Genomic DNA, 22,324 nt, shown 5'->3' on the forward strand with positions numbered 1-22,324 from the left:
AACCCAGTTGTTATGCCTTTGGGCTCTGCATTCAAGGCTCCATATCACTCCTGTATTTTGATGTAATGTGGAGGGGAGCTCACTTCTCCACTCCACATACGAGATTGCCACCAGCACACGGGTTTCACCTGGGCCTAGGTTATTACAAGTGCTACTCCTTTAACGTCACATAATGGGCATGTTTGTTGCCAGAGACGTAGCTGGGTGATTTTGCTCCCCTGGCAGAACCATCCAGATTGCGCCCCTCTAGCCACAGACAAATTCTTTCCGCCTCTCCTCCAATCCACCCCCCATTCAATTCACCCTCTATTTAAAACAATTTCTTATGAGTCAGTAATCAATTTTTATATTTATGGACATATTTTAAGCCAATTTTGCGGCCCCCCATTGCCTGTACCCCTGGCAGGGGCCCACCTCGCCACCCCCTAGCTACGGCCCTGTTTGTTGCCAAGGTGGTATATTGGTGACTTGGCTGTACCACATGTACAAATTGAAGCTGAGGTCCGCTAAGAATGAGTGTTCCTCTGTGCAACCGCCCCCAACCCCAACCCCCCCCCATTAAAATCCTTCTGGGGATGAAAAATTGGCACGTCAGAGAGAAACTTGAGCTAGAATAGGTTTACCGCCTTACAGAGAATTAGGCTGATATTGCTTACACGTCCCCTGTAAACACCCTGTTCAAATAGATTTCCATAAATGAGTTTGTTGAAAAGAGCAGCAGGTCCCTCCTTTTGTATTTAATGTTGAAATGCTAAATACCAACTTAGCAAGTTCCTTATTTAATCACAATGTTCTCTGGGAAATGATGGAAATGAGATGGGCAAGGGACTTCCCTCCTAACCACATAAAACTAGATTGGTGCTAGAGGAATTTCCCCCCTTAAGTTATAGCTTGCACTTTGAATGGTTTTTATGGAAATGAATGAAAGGGAAATAAGAACAGTCCAGATGCAATTAGGAAATTCATGCTGTTTTTAAGCATTCACCCTCTGGAGGGGATAGCAGAAGACATGAAAGAGTTCTGGAGCTACAGTTCATTTAATGAACAAGAATGCAGGCTTTCTCTGCTAATTGTAAATCTGATGAAGAGGTGAAGTAAAAGCCCACAATTCTGTTTCTTTAAAGATCTCTGGGTTGGCTTTATTCGTTGGACAAAGACTTACTTTTTTAAAAAAGTATGTTGCGTGTCGTGGTACCAATAACTCACACATCACTCAGAATTTAAGTTTAAGGTTTTTTAGTTTGGCCACAACTTTATTTAAATACAACTAATGTGAGTGGTTGCTTAGGCATTGGTTCCCGCCATCTGCCCCCCGCCTGGGACAGATCTGACTCCCGCTAGCGAACTAGGGAAGCCAGAAGGTGAGCACCCTCTGAGAAAGGACAGGGCAGGGAGCCATGCCCTTCACCCCTCCCTCAGATGCTCCCCGAGGCTCATGCGTGGTCCTAGCCCCTACCGGGGGTACGGACAAACATGTGGAGCCCCAGGATTCCTTTAACGGAATACCCCTAAAGGCAGCAGCAATTTTGAGGGCCAGGCCCAGCCAAATCCTTACCCCTCCCCATCCAATTTGAACCAATGCCTAACCGCAACCTTATAAGTTGTGACAATTTGCTACGCAGTAGGCAAAAACCTCAAGGCACCAGCCAATCAGCCAAGTGGACAAAATTTCCTACCAGGCCCCTGCTCCAAAACAGGTGACCCCCATGACAGGCATAGCAATGTCAAGGGCAAAGAACCCCTAAATATAGGGAGGGAGGGCAGGAGATCCGTTGTAAGCACCGAAAGTGAAACATAAACTGCTTCCCAAGGATATATACTGCTATGGCTGTCAATCAAACACTTGCAACATAACAATTTCCCTAGCAACAGCAAAACCACCAATCATGTGGCCATCCAAACTGACCCGCCCAACAAACCCGGGAATGTCTTGTTAACCCTTCCGCAACCCGAGCTCTCCTTACGGGGAGAACTCGCTTTGTTAGTATTGAGAGGGTTGGGAAAGAGATGTATGGCCTGTCCAAGAATTGAACCCAACTAAGCTATACTTGAGAGTCCCATGGACTGCAAGAAGATCAAACCTATCCATTCCGAAGGAAATCAGCCCTGAGTGCTCACTGGAAGGACAGATCCTGAAGCTGAGGCTCCAATACTTTGGCCACCTCATGAGAAGAGAAGACTCCTAGGAAAAGACCCTGATGTTGGGAAAGAAGGAGGGCACAAGGAGAAGGGGACGACAGAGGACGAGATGGTTGGACAGTGATCTCGAAGCTACCAACATGAGTTTGACCAAACTGCGGGAGGCAGTGCAAGACAGGAGTGCCTGGTGTGCTATGATCCATGGGGTCACGAAGAGTCGGACATGACTAAACAACAACAACAAGCTATACTCTGAGTAGACCAATGCACTTAGTTTGTCACTTCATTGCTTTCAGTAGGTCTGCTCTACATGTGACTTAGCTGGATATAATACATAAGATTTAACTACAGATTATGTTGCTTGGTGTTATGTATGTATCTAAACCAGGAAGAGCCAATGTGAAGTTCTTCAGGTGTTGTTGGACTACAATTCCCATCATCCATAGCTAGCATGGCCAATGGTCATGGATGATGGAAGCTGTAGTCCAGGAACATTTGGAGGTATTACACCAGCTAACCTTAATTAAACTAAAACCAAACTTTATCAACAAACCAGGTTGTGTAGCTGGTTTGGTGCAGATGTATGGTTTCGTGATCTCTTAACCAAGATTAAGAAATCAGGAACACAACTCAGGCTCATGTATCCTCCTGCCCTGCTCTCTTATGAACCCCCGCTCCCTGTTTCTCTTGCCCACACTAAGCTGCCCTGAGTACTAACCATACTTGGCTGAAAGCAGATGTCAGCCAATTTAAAACTATGTTTTTTTCTAACTCAGGGCAGGTGTGACACTAATCATTATCATAAACATCTTCAGGGCAGTTTCCCTACCTCTCCATACTTTGCTTTTAAACTCTCAGTAAAGCCTAACTAAATATAGATTTCACTGGCCCAGTTCACACATAAAACTAAGCCAAACCACAATTTATCGACCTCTTCAAGCGGAAATCATGACCACTTTGTTCTTCCTCTGGTCTTGCTATTGTTGTGCTGCTGCAAGCTAAACTATAGTTTGGGCTTAGTGTATTGTCTGAACTTGGGTTCATGGTTTGTCTCCTCCAGACAAACCATAAGCCATGAGAAAGAAGCCTTGGCTACAGCTTGTGGACTGTCTGAAGATGCTGAGATTGGCTTGAGGCAAATATTACCATATAAGCCTTTATGTGCTTAGCCTCAGACACACCCACCCTCCGCTCCCATTCTTTTTTACTTATCCGTAGCATAGCTCAGGAACAATGCTGCCTCAATCAACTGGAAGAGCTGCGTTGCACAGCAGGAATAGCGATCGCCAGCAAGCATGAAGACTGTGATTCCGATGAAGGCAATACTACCTGTGAAGACAAAGTCATTAAGGTGAGATTTCAGAGTTGCCATTATTTGATAACAATCGTTTGTCTTGAATTAAGGCTCAGAATTTAACCTCTTAGGCACAGCTATGTATTCAAGCCTCCTGGAGTCTAGCTTTCCACAGTGTTTCTGGAACCTGGCATTCTGGGAATCGTATCAGCTCCTCAGTAAGAAGATTGATAGGAGGAGGCAGCTTGCCCTTTATTATGTTATATTTAATATATTTATATTTATTCCCCTACAGTGTGTAGCATCTAGGTTGGGTGTGCCCTAAGGCACCTGGCCAGTACCCCACATTAGATGAATGGTGTTGTCTAAAACATTGTAATTCTTAAGTTTTCCCTTATACTTCCGCCTACAACATTGTTTAAGTCAACAAGCAAGAGCGCTCTTGTGGTAACCCCTTAATGTTTGCTTCTCGACGCTGCTGGTGTTTGGTAATATCACCCATTGTTGAGATTACAAAGCTTTATGCTGCTCTTTCTTATACTGGAATTAAATATTATGGCTGATGTGCGGCTGCTACCCAAAATAACCTTCCCTGTGTCTCCTCTGCCCCAGAATTGGTTCTAGGGCGTGAAATAGATTAATGCACCAACCTGGGTGAAACTAAGCAGGTCTGAATCTGGTCAGGAGCCAGATGGGAGACTACTTTGGTGTCCATCACAGAACAAAGGCAAGATTTAAATGTAATAAACAAAAATAATTGGGATCCTCAGCACATCGAGAGTTTCCCGTGTAGTGGAACGCACCAGTTGGTGGTGAAGGTGGGGGAAATCTCGTTGCATTGACATCTCATCATGAGTTGAGTATCCATGGATGGTTAGAAGAGTGGTGAAGGGCTGCTGTTATTTCAGTGCTTCGTCCAAGCCTAACTTACAACTTGTCCACCAGCCACAGCCATCTAGTCATTTATATTATTTATCTCTACTGTCCATCAAAATGCGATTTACCATTTCTCTCCTATTGTGTTTATATGAAGATTATTATTTTTTAAAGTCATAGTTAAGATCTGTTCTTGTATATGTATTAAGTGGGCATCAAAGAAGCAAAAATAATGTATGGAGTGGGAGAGAAAATATTCTGGAGGGAACCACTGGACTGAGAGCAACATATAGGCCTTTGGTAATGTATTAAATATACCACAGGTTGAATTTTAGTTGTTTGTGAAATATATGTTGGGAAATGTACAGTAATACAAATTATTCTTATTATATTACATTATACCACAACTCCTTTCAATTTCCCCAGAGACTCCCCCCCCAAAAATACATTATGAGAACTTATATCCATATAGAAATATTTTTTAAATAAATATATGATGTGATGAACACCAGGGGAGGGGGGAGGACTGAGGGAAAGAGGAGAGGACACGGTTTAGAGTGGCATCCAACCTGAGGGGCCCCTGTGCTGCAAAAGGGAACCTGAATGTGGCTGCTAATACAATACTATAAAGCTCATTGATAATGTCTGTATTGCGTTTTGGCAGAAATGTTGTTATTGCTGCTTTATGGGGAAGGTGGCCCAAAAGCAAGGGAACAGCTGTGAGCAGAGCCTCCTGATGGGATACCAGTGTGGTTTGGTCTTCCGAGCTTGCTGTGTTGAGGGGCAAGAAAACTCTGACACATTAAGTGTTGATGATCCTAACAAAGAACTGGGTAAGTTACACACACACACACACACCAGCACAACTTTATTTTTGAAATACAGATAGTGGAATTGTTTCAGATTTAGTTCAGTTCAGAACTAATGAGATTTAATGAGATTGTGCTAGGAATTCACCATGTGCAGAAATGGTTGATGTCTCAGAGCTGGGGGTTTTAAATCGTCTCCCATCAGGGAACACCTTCCAAATCGGCTTGTCTTGCTTAGGCATTCCCACATATCCTCTGTACACTGCAAGGGTTTTAGGGGCAGATCCTGGCCTAGTTTACACCCCTGAGTACAGTACATACTTAGCTCACCTGAGGGAGTGGCCAGTGGTGAGGCTTCATCACTGCCTCACTTTCTGCTGATGCACACACCAAAGAGAAGTCGGTGTTGGGGCTCCAGCATCACCCCAGAACAGTGCATTGAATAATAATAATAATAATAATAATAATAATAATAATAATTTTTAATTTATACCCCACCACTCTGGGCGGCTTCCAACAGAAAATAAAACACAGTAATCTATTAAACATTAAAAGCCTCCCTGAACAGGGCTGCCTTCAGATGTCTTCTAAAAGTCTGGTAGTTGTTTTCCTCTTTGACATCTGTTGGGAGGGCGTTCCACAGGGCAGGCGCCACCACCGAGAAGGCCCTCTGCCTAGTTCCCTGCAACTTGGCTTCTCGCAACGAGGGAACTGCCAGAAGGCCCTCGGTGCTGGACCTCAGTGTCCGGACAGAATGATGGAGGTGGAGACGCTCCTTCAGGTATTGTGAGGGGCAAGGGATATCGCGAAGCCCCTCCCCTCCTGAGCTCCAGCCCAGCCCCGAGCGAGGCTGAAAAGAGGGAAAGCTCCAGCTCAAGTGGGGAAACAGGAAGTGGTGTCCAAGGCTCTGGCAGGGTAGAAGAGCCATCGTCCCAGGTGGGACAGGAAGGGGGAAGGAAGGGGGGCAGACCAGTCCCCCCAACTCCGGAACTGCGCAGAAAGCGTCGGGGGAAGAGGATGGGTCTCCCCAAGTTGTTATGCTGGCGCAAGACGCGCCAAAAGCCACTTGGAGGTTCTGATTCAAGCTGAACAGATGTGTCTTTGTAAATAGCACTGCCATCAGCACTGTAAATACTCAGCACCAATAAAAGATAAAATGCAGAGCTGTGTAGAGTCGTTACTCTGAAGTAGCCTACTCCGGCCACCGTGACAGGTATACTGGACTGAGGCCATTTAGGGCTTTAGAGGTCAGCACCAACACTGACCTCTGCTCTAGATTAGCCATTCTTGCAAAACTCCATTCTTGTAAAACTCCCTGCAATGTGCAATGGACCTTGTGAGGGAGGTATGTCTCCATAGCTGCCCAATGACATTGTGGATGGGTTTATACCAAGACCACAGTCGCCACTTCCTTCTTCATTCACCCAGGGCATGTGCAGGGAGGAAAATACATGGACAACCTCACCAAGGGAAGGGCTTTAACATGCATGCCAAGTAAACACATCACCCTTGTGAGCACATCTAGAATCAATTAGCTTGAAAGCAGCATGTTGAAAATGAGCACGAATGATTCTGGGTTAAGGACAATTACATTTTCTGCAAACGGGTTCATGTTGACACAGCCTTAGTGGGGAGCAAACTGCCACTTCTGTGGTTGCTCTATGAAATATCTGCTCAGAGGGTTCAGGTGGCCTGTGCGTTCCTAAACAACGCCTTCAAAAGTTGCTTGATCAGGTTGCTGCTATTGGTGTGGTTCACCACTGCACAAGCCACCGGTCAGTGTTTTGTTTCACTCTCTGCCAAGCTGGAGTTTCAATGTGCCACAGCAATGCCGAAAGAAGCAGAGAGAGAGAGAGAGAGAGAGAGAGAGAGAGAGAGAGAGAGAGAGAGAAGCTCCCTTTTTATCTAAATCTTTAACAACTCCATGTTCTAGGTAATCCTTAACCATTATGAGGCTTGCATTGCCATGTGGCGTCCCAATCTCTTGCCCTTAAATCTCATGGAATGCCAAAGAAACAAAAAGAACTAGTGGTCAAAGTGACCTCACAAAATGTTGTTTTTGTTACTGTTTTGTTACTCTCCTTGCCTAGCCTACAGACACTTAATTCAGAACCATTCTGTCCATTTGTGAGAAAGGAGCATACAGAGTGGAAAAAAACAAAACAAAAAAAATCTATTTTTTAAAGAGACAAATTACTAGCTCTCCTTAATAGTGTAATAACTGGTTTTAAGGGTCAGTATTATCCCACAAACCTGCTTTTAAAAATCTTCCTTGTAGCCCAGCAAAACTGTTTTATCATTATAACTCAAATAACTCTGTTACCAAATAACTCTGATCATGTTCAACAATACTTACGGAGTCTGCTTTTGGAGTCATTTTAACTTCGGTTGCCTGTGCAAATATTTAGAAGCAACCTGTGCGGCTGAAGTTCATGGCAATTCTCAGGACTTTTTAGATGACCCCTTGTCCTTGTTTAATTCTCAGTCAAAGACCTTTACCAGAAAATGTCTGGCAGAAGTCACTGTGTGGTAATTGACCTGTTACAAATGGTCATATAAACCTCGGATTTAAAACAGAGTCATAAACAAGACTTCATACACCAAGATCCATTCTAAATAACAGGACAAAGGGCCATTTTATTCTAGTAGGCTTAACCTTTCTCTCTCACTCTCCTAATGTTTGGCTTTTTTTCTCCCTCAAGATGCAGTATCACCAGTGGAAGTTGATAATGAGGATCATTACCTTAATGACCGCTGCAGAGGTAATTTACTAATTTGTGGGGCAGGGCTGAGAGAGAGAAGCTGTTTGTCAGACCAGCTTGTGAGTTTGTGACTGAATCTGTTCAGGGGCCTCCCAGCTCACTGAGAAACCACTACAATCATAGAATCTTAGAGTTGAAGGGACCACAAGGCTATCTAGTCTAACCCCTGCAATGCAGAAATCTTTTGCCCAACATGGGGCCCGAACCCATGACCCTGAGATTAGGAGTGTCTTGCTTTATTGACTGAGCCATCCCAGCTCTACTGCATTTGTCCATACTGCATAGTTTGCTCCTAATACAAATGTCACTCTTAAGCCTTTAGTCAGACACCCTGTAAAATTAATATTGTCTACCATTTTTTGGTTGAGTGGGCTGTGTAGAAGGCACATTACAAGTCCTCCACAGCAGCTTAGCTCTATTTTGTTGGCAATGCATGCAGACTGCTAGGTATAGTCAGCATTGCCATTTCATGTGCACTGCATTGCAGGGGGTTGGACTAGATGACCCTTGGTGACCCTTCCAACACTACAGTTCTATGATTTCATGAATGATGTCAACCATCCCATTAACAGGCCCCTCTTTCCATTTTGGGCTTACCTTGAGTGAACAATGCAAATTTAGGATACACATAATAGTGGAAACACAAGAGTATTCTGTTCTGGTTTAGAACCACTAATTTTTAGTTTGTTGTTTGTTTTCTCCAAAAGAAATTAAGGAAGATACAATACTGTTAAAGGGCAAATGCTTGATGCTGGTCTTTGGGTTTCTTAATGATGAACTTTAAAAGGTATCTGAAGAAGTGTGCATGCACACGAAAGCTCATACCAATGACAAACTTAGTTGGTCTCTAAGGTGCTACTGGAAGGATTTTTTTTCTTTCCGACTACGGCAGACCAACACGGCTACCTACCTGTAACAAGAACTATCTATCTACTGCTGTTTTCCTTCGCAGGAGGCGGCCCTTGCACCCAGCAATGTAGGGATTCCGGCTCAAGTGTTCTCTGCTCTTGCTTTATGGGCTACCAACTTCAGCCGGACGGCTTCACTTGTGAAGGTAAAGAAAGCTTGCCATTTGCTTTGCTTTTACAGTTTTGTCATTTGTTTAGAGAAATAACTCTGGCTATGTGCGTCCTGCTGTTCAAGTACTCAAAGTAAGATTGTGGAGTAAATCAAGAGAGGAACAGAACCTAAGAGTGAGTTTGCACACACATTGTATCGCTGTGTTGAGGGCAGCACTATAAAGCCTTGTTCTTGGTGAAGCAGAAAGCTTGTATATCTCAGCGATACCACTTCAGTATGCAGGATTGAACTTGCTCCACTGAGTGCTCCTTCATAAAAGAGCAATCGCGCACACTCCTGCACATAGAAAACTCGCTGGGAAAGTGATGCTGCAACATTGGGTTTTCTATATGCAGCAGTGTGTGTGTGTGTGTGTGTGTGTGTGTGTGTGTGTGTGTGTGACGAAAATTACTCACCTACTGCCTGAGGTGGTTCACCCCAGCTACAGGTTATTAGATCAGTAAGAGTACGGCCCACGAGGGGCTTCAGGTGTTGCAAGTGCCTTATGGTTCTTCTCTCTCTAAAGCCATTAGGTTTGAAGTCATGGCTTTAGAGAGAGAGTTTGGAGGTGCACAGAACATCATATAACTTCAAGGAGGATTCTTTCCATACTGCATTTCTTGTAGCCTACCTTCCTCCAAGGAACTTGGGTTTTTTGAAAATAGGGAGCCAGTGACTGGTCCAAGGTGGCCCAGTACCTGAGTAAGGATTTGAACCCAGGTCTCCTAAATTTCCACCTATTACACTAAGAAGTGGAGAACACTGCCCAGGATAGAAATGACGTGTGTACACACAACACATTGAAGAATCAGCTACTGGCCACTTTTCTTCATCCCTTATTTGTCTCGCCTTATGTCTCTGTGTAGAAGCTAATTTCCCCTGCTCCTTTCGTTGTTGCGTAGCTTTCTCTGGCTGCTGGTGCAGGAGCTTTTAGAATTTCTCATGACTCGCCTGCTCTCATGTGGCAAATATAACATGTAACCAAGGTAAAGGGACCCCTGACCATTTGGTCCAGTCGCGGACAACTCTGGGGTTGTGGCGCTCATTTCACTTTATTGGCCGAGGGAGCCAGCATACAGCTTCCAGGTCATGTGGCCAGCATGACTAAGCTGCTTCTGGCAAACCAGAGCAGCACACGGAAATGCCGTTTACCTTCCCGCCGGAGCGGTACCTATTTATCTACTTGCACTTGACGTGCTTTCGAACGGCTAGGTTGGCAGGAGCTGGGACCGAGCAACGGGGGCTCACCCCATTGTGGGGATTTGAACCGCTGACCTTCTGATCAGCAAGCCCTAGGCCAGGCATCCCCAAACTGTGGCCCTCCAGATGTTTTGACCTACAACTCCCATGATCCCTAGCCAACAGGACCAGTGGTCAGGGAAGTTTGGGGATGCCTGCCCTAGGCTCTGTGATTTAGACCACAGCGCCACCTGCATCCCTGTAACCAAGATACATCTTCTTCTTCTTCTTCTTCCTCATCCCACCTTTTCCCTAGGACATCTTACAAAAACTGAATCAACATGGATAAAACACCGAAAGCTATAAACATATATAAGATAATCATTTAAAAGCTAATTAAACTATAATTACATAATGGGTGTAACTGAGTTCCATTATATGCACTGGGTCTTTTGCAGTTGACTAATGAGATGCAGATTTTTCAACTGAATAGGAGGAAAAAGGACAGAGAGAGAGAGAGAGAGAGAGAGAGAGAGAGAGATTGGACTTGATATCTTGCTTTATCACTACCCTAAGGAGTCTCAAAGCGGCTAACAATCTCCTTTCCCCTCCTCCCCCATAACAAACATTATGTGAGGTGAGTGAGGCTGAGAGACTTCAGAGAAGTGTGGCTAGCCCAGGTCACCCAGCAGCTGCATGTGGAGGAGCGGGGAATCGAACCCGGTTCACCAGATTATGAGTCCACCGTTCTTAACCACTACACTACGCTGGCAACTTGCACATTTATGAAAGGATAAGAGGGATAAAAGAATAATATTTTACTTAAGATTGAGTTCAGACAAGCTGTGGCTCAGTTATTTGTTGTTTAGCTTTCTTAGCTTTGGGAAAGCAGAAATCATTATCTTGTGCATTTTTTTGCTTCGACTGCCACCACCATCACCACCACCACCAGCAGCCAGGGCAGTAGGGAATCCACAGGATGAGATGTTGTGGCATGAGGTTTACTTTGCTGAGGATTAGTAGCAGTGTGTGGAATTTGATTCTTTTCCTCTGAAGAAACTGCCATGAGATTGGCAGGAAGTCAGCAGAGCTGGGGAAGCTGGAGGGAAATAAAGTGTATCTAACCAAAAAGGAGAAGAATGACTTTCTTCGTCAAGTTTAGTTTTGCTTTCCTTCCTTCTTTCTCTTGTGAATATTACATCAGAAATAAGTTTTTGTTACTTTGAGGGCCTAAGCATACACATCATCCACCGTATTTTTCGCTCCATAAGACGCACCTGACCATAAGACGTTTTCAGAGGAGGAAAGGGGGAGAGCCCTGTTTTTTTTGGGGGGGGGAATCAGCTCACAGTTGTGTAGCTTCTTTTGCAAAGAGGAAAAGCCCCATTTTTAAAGGATCAGCTCAAAGTTGTTGAGTTTACTTTGCAAAGGGAAAAAATCCTGTTCAACTCACAGTTCTGCAGCTTCTGATAATCTAATCAGACAGATAATCCAATCAGCCAGTCACATGTTGCTGGGGAAACAAACAGCCTCCCTCTGCAGAACATTCAACAATGGAGGCCTGGGCAAGGGGCCGGGAAGGGAGCTAGAGTCCCTTATCTCCCTCCCCAATCTCTTGCAATCAGCTGCTGAGCGGCTTCTTTTCAACACCCCTCTTTCCCTCGTCAGCCTTCAGCTCTTTCTTAAAAAAAAAAAAGCACGATCTGCTTTTTGCCCCTGGGCAATTCGGCTCCAGGGACAACACATTCGCTCCATAAGACACACAGACATTTCCCCTTACTTTTTAGGAGGAAAAAAGTGCATCTTACGGAGCGAAAAATATGGTACTTCCTGAACACCAGTGAGCACTCTGTGACTTTGACTTCCTGATGGTCATATGGCATGACAAAGTTGCCATTTCACATATTTTCCCCTTGATTCTTTCTAGATATGAACGAATGCCTCACCAACCCTTGCCCCATTGGACAAATTTGTATCAATACAGCAGGATCTTTCCGCTGTCAGCGGGAGACCAGCTGTGGGACTGGTTACGAACTGACGGAGAACAACCTTTGCAAAGGTATGTTTCAGACTTATCACAAGAAAGATAGATGGTTGCTGTAGTTCAGGCATCCCCAAACTGCAGCCCTCCAGATGTTTTGGCCTACAACTCCCATGATCCCTAGCTAAGAGGACCAGTGGTCAGGGATGATGGGAATTGTAGTCCAAAACATCTGGAGGGCTGAAGTTTGGGGATGCCTGCTGTAGTTCTTAGCCGCTACCAATGTATCCTGTTCTCTTGAAATTTGCTGTGTTAGGCCCAGTTCACACATAATGCAGGAAGCTTGTTTGCCACATGTACAGTAGTGTTTGCTGTAGTGTATGCTACAAAGTAGGACACCTTTTCTCATGCTAGGCTCTGAAATTAGAAGCCCACCCAGCTAAGTTGAAAATGAATTTGTGGAGCATTTTCAGAGTAGCGTAGGCAGGATAAGCCCTCCCACTCTTAGTCCTTAAGAGTGTAGCCCTTTGCCAGCTTGATTCCTGTTATAGTGACTAATGTGGCTTAGCACCACATGTTTGCTGCTGTAACATCTAGTTCTACCTTAATCCTGCAGTGTGGTTATACCTTTAGAATAATAATTTTAAATGTTGCTTGTGTCTGAAGCATGACAAGATGGCTCTGCAAGGCCTTACGCTAACAAATTCTTTCTTTTGTGATGTACCAGATATTGACGAGTGTGAGACTGATACTCATAACTGCCTCCCCGATTTTATCTGTCAGAATACTCCAGGATCCTTCCGTTGCCGACCCAAGCAACAGTGCAGGAGCGGCTTTATACAAGATGCACTGGGCAACTGTATGGGTAAGGCATGTTGAGTACCATTGAATTGGATGTCATTCCTGAGAGGCTAGCTGTTACAGCTGCCCCGCTATTGCCGCTGGGAAATTTCCTCTGTTTCTGCTGTCCCTGCCTATGCTTTGTCTTTTCAAGGGAGCATGCTCAGTTAAGATTTCAAGGTTGGTGTTTCTGCTCTTAAAAGTTTCCCTTTTAATTTAATGTCTGTACTGTTGCAGATATCAATGAATGCTTGAGTGCGAGCGCACCTTGTCCTGCTGGACAGACTTGCATCAACACGGATGGGTCTTACGCTTGCCAGAGGAATGTGCCAAACTGTGGGCGAGGCTACCATCTAAACGAAGAAGGCACAAGATGTGTAGGTTGGTACAAAGGCTCCATTTAATCCTGCGTCCTTCCTCCTGGAGAGATGCCCCTGGAGAGGTCAGGCATGGTGGTATATTGCCTCTGGACATAGAAGCTCAGTTCCACTGTAGATGGACCTGTTCACAAACAGCCACCTAAGCCAGAAGCCACTACTGCAACCTGTGGGAGTCCATATCATATGGATGGTGTTGCATGAAAAAGTACTTAAATGTCCATTACATGAAGAAGTAATGCTCACACCCTCCCAGTTTTGTTTCCTTTTTAAAATTGTCATATTTTAGAATAGAGCTGAGCCACAACAGTCTTTTTAATGTGATTTTCACTTCTGCTATTTTCCAAGAGATTTTTTTTTTGCTAAAAAATATTGAGTGCTATATACAGTAATAATAACAATAATTTATTACTTATACCCTGCCCATCTGGCTGGGTTTCCCCAGCCACTCTGGGCGGCATCCCACAGAAGAATAAAATAATCGATTAAAGATTAAAAGCCTCCCTAAACAGGGCTGCCTTCAGATGTCCTCTAAAAATCTGGTAGCTGTTTTTCTCTTTGACATCTGATGGGAGGGCGTTCCACAGGGCGGGCGCCACTACCAAGAAGGCCTTCTGCCTGGTTCCCTGCAACTTGTCTTCTCGCAACGAGGGAACCACCAGAAGGCCCTTGGCACTGGACCTCAGTGTCCGGGCAGAACAATGGGGGTGGAGACGCTCCTTCAGGTATACTGGACCGAGGCCATTTAGGGCTTTAAAGGTCAGCACCAACACTTTGAATTGTGCTCGGAAACGTACTGGGAGCCAATGTAGATCTTTCAAGACCAGTGTTATGTGGTCTTGGTGGCTGCTCCCAGTCACCAGTCTAGTTGCCGCATTCTGGATTAGTTGTAGTTTCCGGGTCACCTTCAAAGGTAGCCCCACGTCCAAGCAGGAGATAACTAGAGCATGCACCACTCTGATGAGACAGTCTGCAGGCAGGGTCTCAGCCTGCATACCAGATGGAGCTGATAAACATCTGCCCTGGACACAGAATTGACCTGCGCCTCCATGGACAACTGTGAGTCCAAAATGACTCCCAGGCTGTGCACCTGTGTCCTTCAGGGGCGCAGTTACCCCATTCAGGACCAGGGAGTCCTCCACACCTGCCCGCCTCCTGTCCCCCACAAACAGTACCTCTGTCTTGTCAGGATTCAACCTCAATCTGTTGGCTGCCATCCATCCTCCAACCGCCTCCAGGCACTCACACATAATATTCCTAAATAAATGTTTAGCACCTCTTAAAATTCCATCTGTTTCTCATTTTAAACCTGGAAAGGAAATGCTCACCAGCCCTAAAGGGTGTTTTTTAAAACTCTAAGGAGCTGTGTAATACGTACCCGAGTGATTGCCCCACAGGGCAGAGCTCAAAGAAGCTTCGGAACCATGGGAGCAAAAATGCTGTGAAATACAGGGCCATCCACAGGGGCCCCGTGGTATGTGCTGTCTCTCTCAGCCCAAGTGTTATTAGTGGCTGTGCCCCTATCCCCAGCCCTGCCTACAATTATTAGGCTGGAAGCTCTGCCTAAGCTTTGGTTCTGTTTTCTTGGAGTCTTTCCAGCCCAAGGATTGGATAGTCCTCCTTGATCCCCAGGTTGAGGAGCAGTTTCTCTGAGCAGTACTCATTGGACCCATGGAGCAGGTATCAGACAGATCTCTGGAGTCTTGAAAACCTGGAATCTAAAGAATCAGCGTTTGTATTGCAATTTGCATGGCCTTGTCTGCCTGTGGTGCCCAGGACTTGGACAAAATGCAGAGAAAGGCTTTGAATTTTCTTACAGGTTTGCTTGACTGTTCAACGAAAGCTTCTTGAGTGTGCTCACTTCAACCCAAATGGAAATTTTGCTGGAGTCTGCTGCATTATAGAATGTTCCCTTGGGTGTGTGCATAACAATAAAATCAACATTAATATTTGTAAAGGAATCAACACAGTAAAGCAATAAAATGCCAAGTTACAATAGCTCACAACAGATCAAGAACAGTCCCCCCCCCCCAAAAAAGTTATTTCTAGCAGCCACTTAACATTCCAAAGACCAAAAGACCTCCAAGTGTTTGTGCAGATCACTTTAAAAAGGATAGAGAACTGGCCAAGGCAGCATTTGTCAGCAAATATTTCCCTAGGTGGCATGGCAGCGTCAAGAATGCCCTAGACCACATAAACACCCTCTGTGCTCCAAGGGCACTCTAGTCTATGGCATGGCTTGTCTATGTAGTTGTGAGATGAGTTGGGAAACCCATGCACTCCATGCGCAAACCAGGATGTAGGTTCCCTGAACCAGAGCCCTTTTGTTTTTTCTTATTTTGTCATGTAATGCTTTCACCTCCAATTGTTTTTCTAACCCTTCTGTATTACAAGATGTGGACGAGTGTTCGCCACCGAATCAGCCTTGCGGAGAGGGCCACATTTGTGCCAATTCCCCTGGAAGCTACCGCTGTGAATGCCAAGCTGGCTACTATTTTGAGGGAATCAGTAGAACCTGCGCTGGTAAGTGACATGACATGCATTGGCTCATGCCCTGCCTTTAGTTCACCCATATAACCCTTAAAAAAAGATAAATCAATAGCATTTTGCTTTATTTAGGTATTTCTATGCCACACTTTTTTCTGGACCCAGGTGGCACTGTGGGTTAAACCACAGAGTCTAGGGCTTGCTGATCAGAAGGTTGGCGGTTCGAATCCCTGCGATGGGGTGAGCTCCCGTTGCTCGGTCCCAGCTCCTGTCCACCTAGCAGTTCGAAAGCACATCAAAGTGCAAGTAGATAAATAGGGAACGCTCCGGCGGGAAGGTAAACGGCGTTTCCGTGCGCTGCTCTGGTTCGCCAGAAGCAGCTTTGTCATGCTGGCCACATGACCCGGAAGCTGTCTGCGGACAAATGCCGGCTCCCTCGGCCTATAGAGCGAGATGAGGCCCCTTTACCTTTACGCCACACTTTACCACAAAGTCAAAGGAAGGCATACACCACATTAAAACACACCATTATTTCAAAACAATTGAAATTGAAATAGCATTACAAAGTAAACAACTGCATAAACAGAAATAACATTAGAATAGCAATGGAGACAACACCATCACCATCAACAGCAACAATACATTTTATTATTTAAAATAATTTTATTCTTTATACCCACCCATCTGGCTGGGTTTCCTCAGCCACTCTGGGCAGCTTACAGTACATATAAAACATAGTAAAACATCAAACATTAAAAACTTCCTGATGCAGGGCTGCCTTCAGATGTCTTCTAATAGTTGTGGAGCTCTCTATGTCCTTGACATCTGATGGGAGGGCATTCCACAGGGAGGACGCCACTGCCGAGAAGGCCCTCTGCCTGCTTCCTTGTAACTTTGCTTCTCGCAGTGAAGGAACCAGCAGAAGACCCTTGGAGCTAGATCTCTGTGGTCAATGGGGGTGGAGACGCTCCTTCAGGTATACTGGGCTAAGGCCGTTTAGGGCAGGCATCCCCAAACTCGGCCCTCCAGCTGTCTTGGGACTACAACTTCCATTATCCCTAGCTAACTCGACCAGTGGTCAGGGATTATGGGAACTGTAGTCCCAAAACAGCTGAAGGGCCGAGTTTGGGGGTGGCTGGTTTAGGGCTTTAAAGGTCAGCACCAACACTTTGAATTGTGCTCAGAAACATACTGGGAGCCAGTGAAGATCCTGGCTCTGATATTAGGATGCAACTTTTCAGCGGCTACCACACTGACTTGCTACAATATGAATTGAGTCTTAAGATAGAATAATGTGCTCAAGCCAAAGTTATAGTGAAGTGTGAATCATTCAGAAATTGACTAAAATGTTTTTGTGAACTCTCTGATTTCTTGAAATCTTCAGAATGACATGTTTATTTCCGTAGACATTAATGAATGCCGACGATACCCCGGTCACTTATGTGCTCACAAATGTGAAAACACTGCTGGCTCTTATTACTGCAGCTGTACGATGGGCTTCAAACTTTCCACTGATGGGAGGTCATGTGAAGGTTAGCTGCTCCACATCACATCTACCTGTGTGGTAACATTGACAGTGCAATCGTATCCTTGCCTACCCCAAAGTACATTCCATTGGGTTCAGTAGAACTTACCCCCAGGCCATGTGTACAGCAGGGTTTCCCGAATGTCTGAGTTTATTGGTCTCTTCTTGAGGTTATCAGCGACCCCAATCCAAATTCTTAGGAATGTAAATAAAATTAAGTCAAGAAATATCAATACATAATCAACATTTAGTCAGTCGCCATTACTAGGAATCATAAAACACAAAATGTAAGGAATACTGTTGGATTGCGGAATAACCTTATTAAATACAGATGTTCCTCACTGTTAAAGGATGCACACTCTGTACATGCCCATGCCCTTTATTTCTGAGGATCATAGTTTCTAATTAATTTTATCACACTGTACCTTGTAAGCTACTTTCCCCACCCTTTGCCCCCTTTTGACCCCCAACTCTTTATTCACCCCCCTGCACAGTCTCATTGACCTCAGGGGATTAATACTGACCACCTTGGGAAACTCTGGTGTGGTGTATAGAATTGCAGCCCTATAGTGTGAGTGTGAAGGAATGGCTAGACTATCAGGCCAGGACTGGAGAGACCTAGATTCAAGCAATGAATCTTGCTTAGCCACGAAGTTCACTGGATGACCTTGGGCCATACCTGCCAAGTTGCTGTCGGAGAAATAAAGGACCGGGCGGAAGTAGCAGACCGGAAGTAGTGCTGCCGCCATTTTGGAACTGGGCAGAGCATACTCAGAAGTGACTTTTGATGCTGCTTTGCCCAGTTCCAAAATGGCCGCCACGCCAGAAGTCGCACTGCAGCCATTTTGGAACTGGGCAGAGCAGCATCAAAAGTCGCTTCTGAGCATGCTCCGCCCAGTTCCAAAATGGCCGCTGCGCCAGAATAAACCAGGAAAAAACAGAAGAATCCATTTTTCTAGCTAGGAACAGCTGGAAAAAAGGGGATTTCCCGGGGAATACGGGAGACTTGGCAGCTATGCCTTGGGCCAATCACTGGATCTCAGTCTAACCCACCTCCCAGGTTCGTTGTGAGGATAAAAATGGGTGAGCCATTTTGTGGTGTCTTGAACTCCTTGGATGAAAGCCAGGATATGAAAGGAATGAAATGAAATTAATTCAGCTGCTTGACAATTCATATGAGAAATAAGGTGAAAAATATTGCTTTGCATTAATGCATTTTTGTTGGTTTCAGACTTGAATGAATGTGAAAGTAACCCCTGCAGCCAGGAGTGTGCTAATGTATATGGTTCTTATCAGTGCTACTGCCGTCGGGGCTACCAGCTGAGCGACATCGATGGCATCACCTGTGAAGGTGGGTAGCAATCATTATGCACACGGCTCATATTAACACATGGAAGCTGCACTGTTCTAATGAAGACCATTGGTCCATCTACCCCAGTGAGACTGGCAGCAGCTCCTCAAGGCTTCAGGCAGGGGAGTCTTCTGTGGAGGCCTCCCTCCCTCATGTTGGCACTTGAAGGTTTTTAAGGACATAGGAAGAGTCATGCCGGATCAGGCCAAAGGCCCATCTAGTCCAACGTCCTACTGTCATAGTGACTACTAGGCAGATGCCATGGGAAGCCTGCACGCAGGACTACAAGACTAGAACACCCCTCTCCTGAATTTGGGATCCAGTAATGGGAGTGAATTCCAGTTTTTGCTATTCTTCCAGAAGTGTTCTCCTAGAAACTGCTGAAGCTTGCTGAATTGATTACCTTGGGATTTTGAGGGGAGGGGGGGGGAGCAGGACTCTTTCCATGGAAGTCTAAGATCCAATTTACCCATCGTTTAGCTAGGTAAAATGTAATGTGTACTCTAGCGTTAAATCATCCATTCTGTAGAGGCGTAAGAGTTGAGCAGCAAGGCAGTAAACAATCTCTGTTGTACTTGCTAATTGGTGAATATGCTTTTCAGATATTGATGAATGTGCCTTACCCACTGGAGGACATATCTGTGCCTATCGATGCATTAATGTGCCAGGGAGTTTTCAGTGTACTTGCCCCTCCTCTGGTTACAAAGTGGCCCCCAATGCACGAAACTGTCAAGGTATGTTCAAAGCATGTTGTTGTTTAGTCGTTTAGTCGTGTCCGACTCTTCGTGACCCCATGGACCATAGCACGCCAGGCACTCCTGTCTTGCACTGCCTCCCGCAGTTTGGTCAAACTCATGTTCGTAGCTTCGAGAACACTGTCCAGCCATCTCATCCTCTGTCGTCCCCTTCTCCTAGTGCCCTCCATCTTTCCCAACACCAGGGTCTTTTCCAGGGAGTCTTCTCTTCTCATGAAGTGGCCAAAGTATTGGAGCCTCAGCTTCACGATCTGTCCTTCCAGTGAGCACTCAGGGCTGATTTCCTTCAGAATGGATAGGTTTAAAGCATAATGATGTGCAAGTGTGAGATTCACAAGAAAGAGGAGCCCCTGCTTGTGGTCTAGAGAAGGCAGAAATCTTTTGTCATGTTCTGTTAAAAAGAAAGAACTACTGATCAAATGCATTCAACAACACATTTGACAAGTCATTCCCTAAAGTTCGTTCTCTAAATGCCTCTTCACCGGCCTCCTGAATTTAGAAACTTCATGTCTTCTTCTTAAGGGTATATCAAAACTGGCAGGGTATTTTGTGTGTGTATGACTAATACTGTTGTTATAACTATGAGAAGCTTGGTGCAGTTTAGCTTGAGATCTGTCCCTCTTTTGAGGGAGCGGGTTACAAATGTTAAATAACATAACAAATCTAAGATGTTTGTATTATCCCTGTTGCGTAGGGTTGCCATATCCAGACAGAAAAGTTGTTGAGCTTTTCTTTGGCAAAGTTGTTGAGGGGAAAAAATGGCTGTTTTTGAGCTATTTTTAAGGGAAAGTGGCACTGTTGACATAGGCTGCCATACGTTCAGATTTTCCAGGACATTTCCCCAATTTTCTACTGAACAATGCTACTGGCTACAGTATTCCACATATGTCTGTGGAAATCTGTATGACATAGGGCAACCCTACTGTTGTGGATGATCACTGTGGAATAATCTCAGACTGCTGACCACTCTGCTTATATTTCTTTTCCTTTTCCCCTCCACACTCACCTATAAACTGGCAACTAAAGAGAGCCTTTCATGCATCTGATGGTGCAGACTCTAGTCTATGGAGGTTTATGCCCTATCTCTCTGATAGACTAGCTTTCTAGGTGGAGGGTTGTGCAATCTTGTGTGAAGTAGTCCAGCTGAGGCACAGGTTTACTGCCTCAGAGCAAACTTCATCATTGCCAAATCTATACCCCCACAATAAGCATCTTCTGTCCTCCTCTCCTGCTTTTACAGATATTGATGAGTGCGTTACAGAAACACATAGTTGCTCATACAATGAGACCTGCTTTAATATTCAGGGTGGTTTTCGATGCCTTTCCCTGGAATGCCCAGAAAATTATCGCAAATCTGGAGATACGTAAGTACATTTCTTTCTTTCATTAGGCAGCCTGTACTAGTACCCAGCCACCCCCACCACCATCAAAGTGAGGAAAGAAAGAAAAGAAAAAAGTGCAAATAAAAATAAAAATACATAAGAAAAAAAGATATAATGTAATACACTAAATATAAACAATTACACTTCCATACATAATTATATGGGACCCAGGTGGCGCTGTGGGTTAAACCACAGAGCCTAGGGCTTGCTGACCAGAGGGTCGGCGGTTCGAATCCCTGTGACGGGGTGAGCTCCTGTTGCTTGGTCCCAGCTCCTGCCTACCTAGCAGTTCGAAAGCACGTCAAAATGCAAGTAGATAAATAGGAACCGCTACAGTGGGAAGGTAAACGGCGTTTCCATGTGCTGCTCTGGTTTGCCAGAAGCGGCTTTGTCATGCTGGCCACATGACCTGGAAGCTGTAGGCCGGCTCCCTCGGCCAATAATGTGAGATGAGCGCCACAACCCCAAAGTCTTCCGTGACTGGACCTAACGGTCAGGGGTCCCCTTTACCTTTACCTTTACATAATTATATAGATATATAAGTAATGTTATTGTCCTAACACATATATGATTATTAATAACCTACTGTATTTTGTATAAACTCATTCCAAATACCAATATATTCATCCAAACGACATCTGCAACTACAGTGGTACCTCTGGTAAAGAACTTAATTTGTTCCAGAGGTCCGTTCTTAACCTGAAACTGTTCTTAACTTGAGGTTCCACTTTAGCTAATGGAGCCTCCTGCTGCCGCGCCGCCACCGCCACATGATTTCTCTTCTCATCCTGAGGTAAAGTTCTTAACCTGGGGTACTAGTTCTGGGTTAGCGGAGTTTGTAACCCAAAGTGTGGGTAACCCGAGGTACCACTGCATAAGCAATCTGTTCATATGTTGTGAGTATTGTCATGTTGTCAGTCCTTTAGATAAGGGGATCACATTGCTATTCTTCCAGGCACGTCTACATGGCAGTTTATCTGCTCATACATGGCAAATTTTGCACAACACCCACATGGCACAGTCCTCATCAAAATGATATACCATCTTATTGGGCCATAGGTAGGGCACGTAGAATCCATTTTCATTGTCTGATTGTTAACCTCCATACAATAGGCATATAATTCAGAAAAATACATGAGGATGAATTCTATATGCATACTGCTTTAAGAAATAAATTACATGTATCAGATGCAGTCCAACAGGAATATCCGCAGCTACAATATCTTGTAATAGCCGTGTTTGGACTTGTGGCTTTCTCAGCTTTTGAGACACCAGAGATATTTGAACAATGGAACAAACTTTTTGAAACTAAAAAACAGTGATCGCTGGAATAGAAATTTGTTACTAACAAATAAGTTTGATATGAAGATTTTTAGAAATGTTTGGAATAAAGAATTGGGTTTTCCAATAGACAATGTAAAAGTGTTTTAGCTTCTGTAGCAAAGGTATTGATGGATCTTAAATTACGACTTCTACAACAGTGCTAGTACAAAACTTGACAATTAAGC

General features: G+C 44.8%; 1 protein-coding gene across 2 annotated transcripts in view; it reads left to right on the plus strand.

Moving 5' to 3' along the window:
• Positions 1-22,324, plus strand: part of FBLN1 (fibulin 1) — a 68,030-nt gene that overhangs the window by 11,403 nt on the left and 34,303 nt on the right. For both annotated transcript variants that reach the window (XM_035137886.3, XM_035137885.3), the window contains exons 3-14: positions 3,358-3,490; positions 4,974-5,142; positions 7,821-7,880; positions 8,833-8,934; positions 12,046-12,177; positions 12,827-12,964; positions 13,177-13,320; positions 15,711-15,839; positions 17,210-17,335; positions 18,560-18,679; positions 19,282-19,413; positions 20,675-20,798. In XM_035137886.3, the coding sequence (XP_034993777.3) occupies positions 3,358-3,490; positions 4,974-5,142; positions 7,821-7,880; positions 8,833-8,934; positions 12,046-12,177; positions 12,827-12,964; positions 13,177-13,320; positions 15,711-15,839; positions 17,210-17,335; positions 18,560-18,679; positions 19,282-19,413; positions 20,675-20,798 (1,509 nt within the window). The remainder of the gene's footprint in view (positions 1-3,357; positions 3,491-4,973; positions 5,143-7,820; positions 7,881-8,832; positions 8,935-12,045; positions 12,178-12,826; positions 12,965-13,176; positions 13,321-15,710; positions 15,840-17,209; positions 17,336-18,559; positions 18,680-19,281; positions 19,414-20,674; positions 20,799-22,324) is intronic.

The sequence above is a fragment of the Zootoca vivipara genome, chromosome 5 (assembly GCF_965207765.1).
Source record: "Zootoca vivipara chromosome 5, rZooViv2.hap1.1, whole genome shotgun sequence".
In the NCBI taxonomy this organism is placed as follows: Eukaryota; Metazoa; Chordata; class Lepidosauria; order Squamata; family Lacertidae; genus Zootoca; species Zootoca vivipara.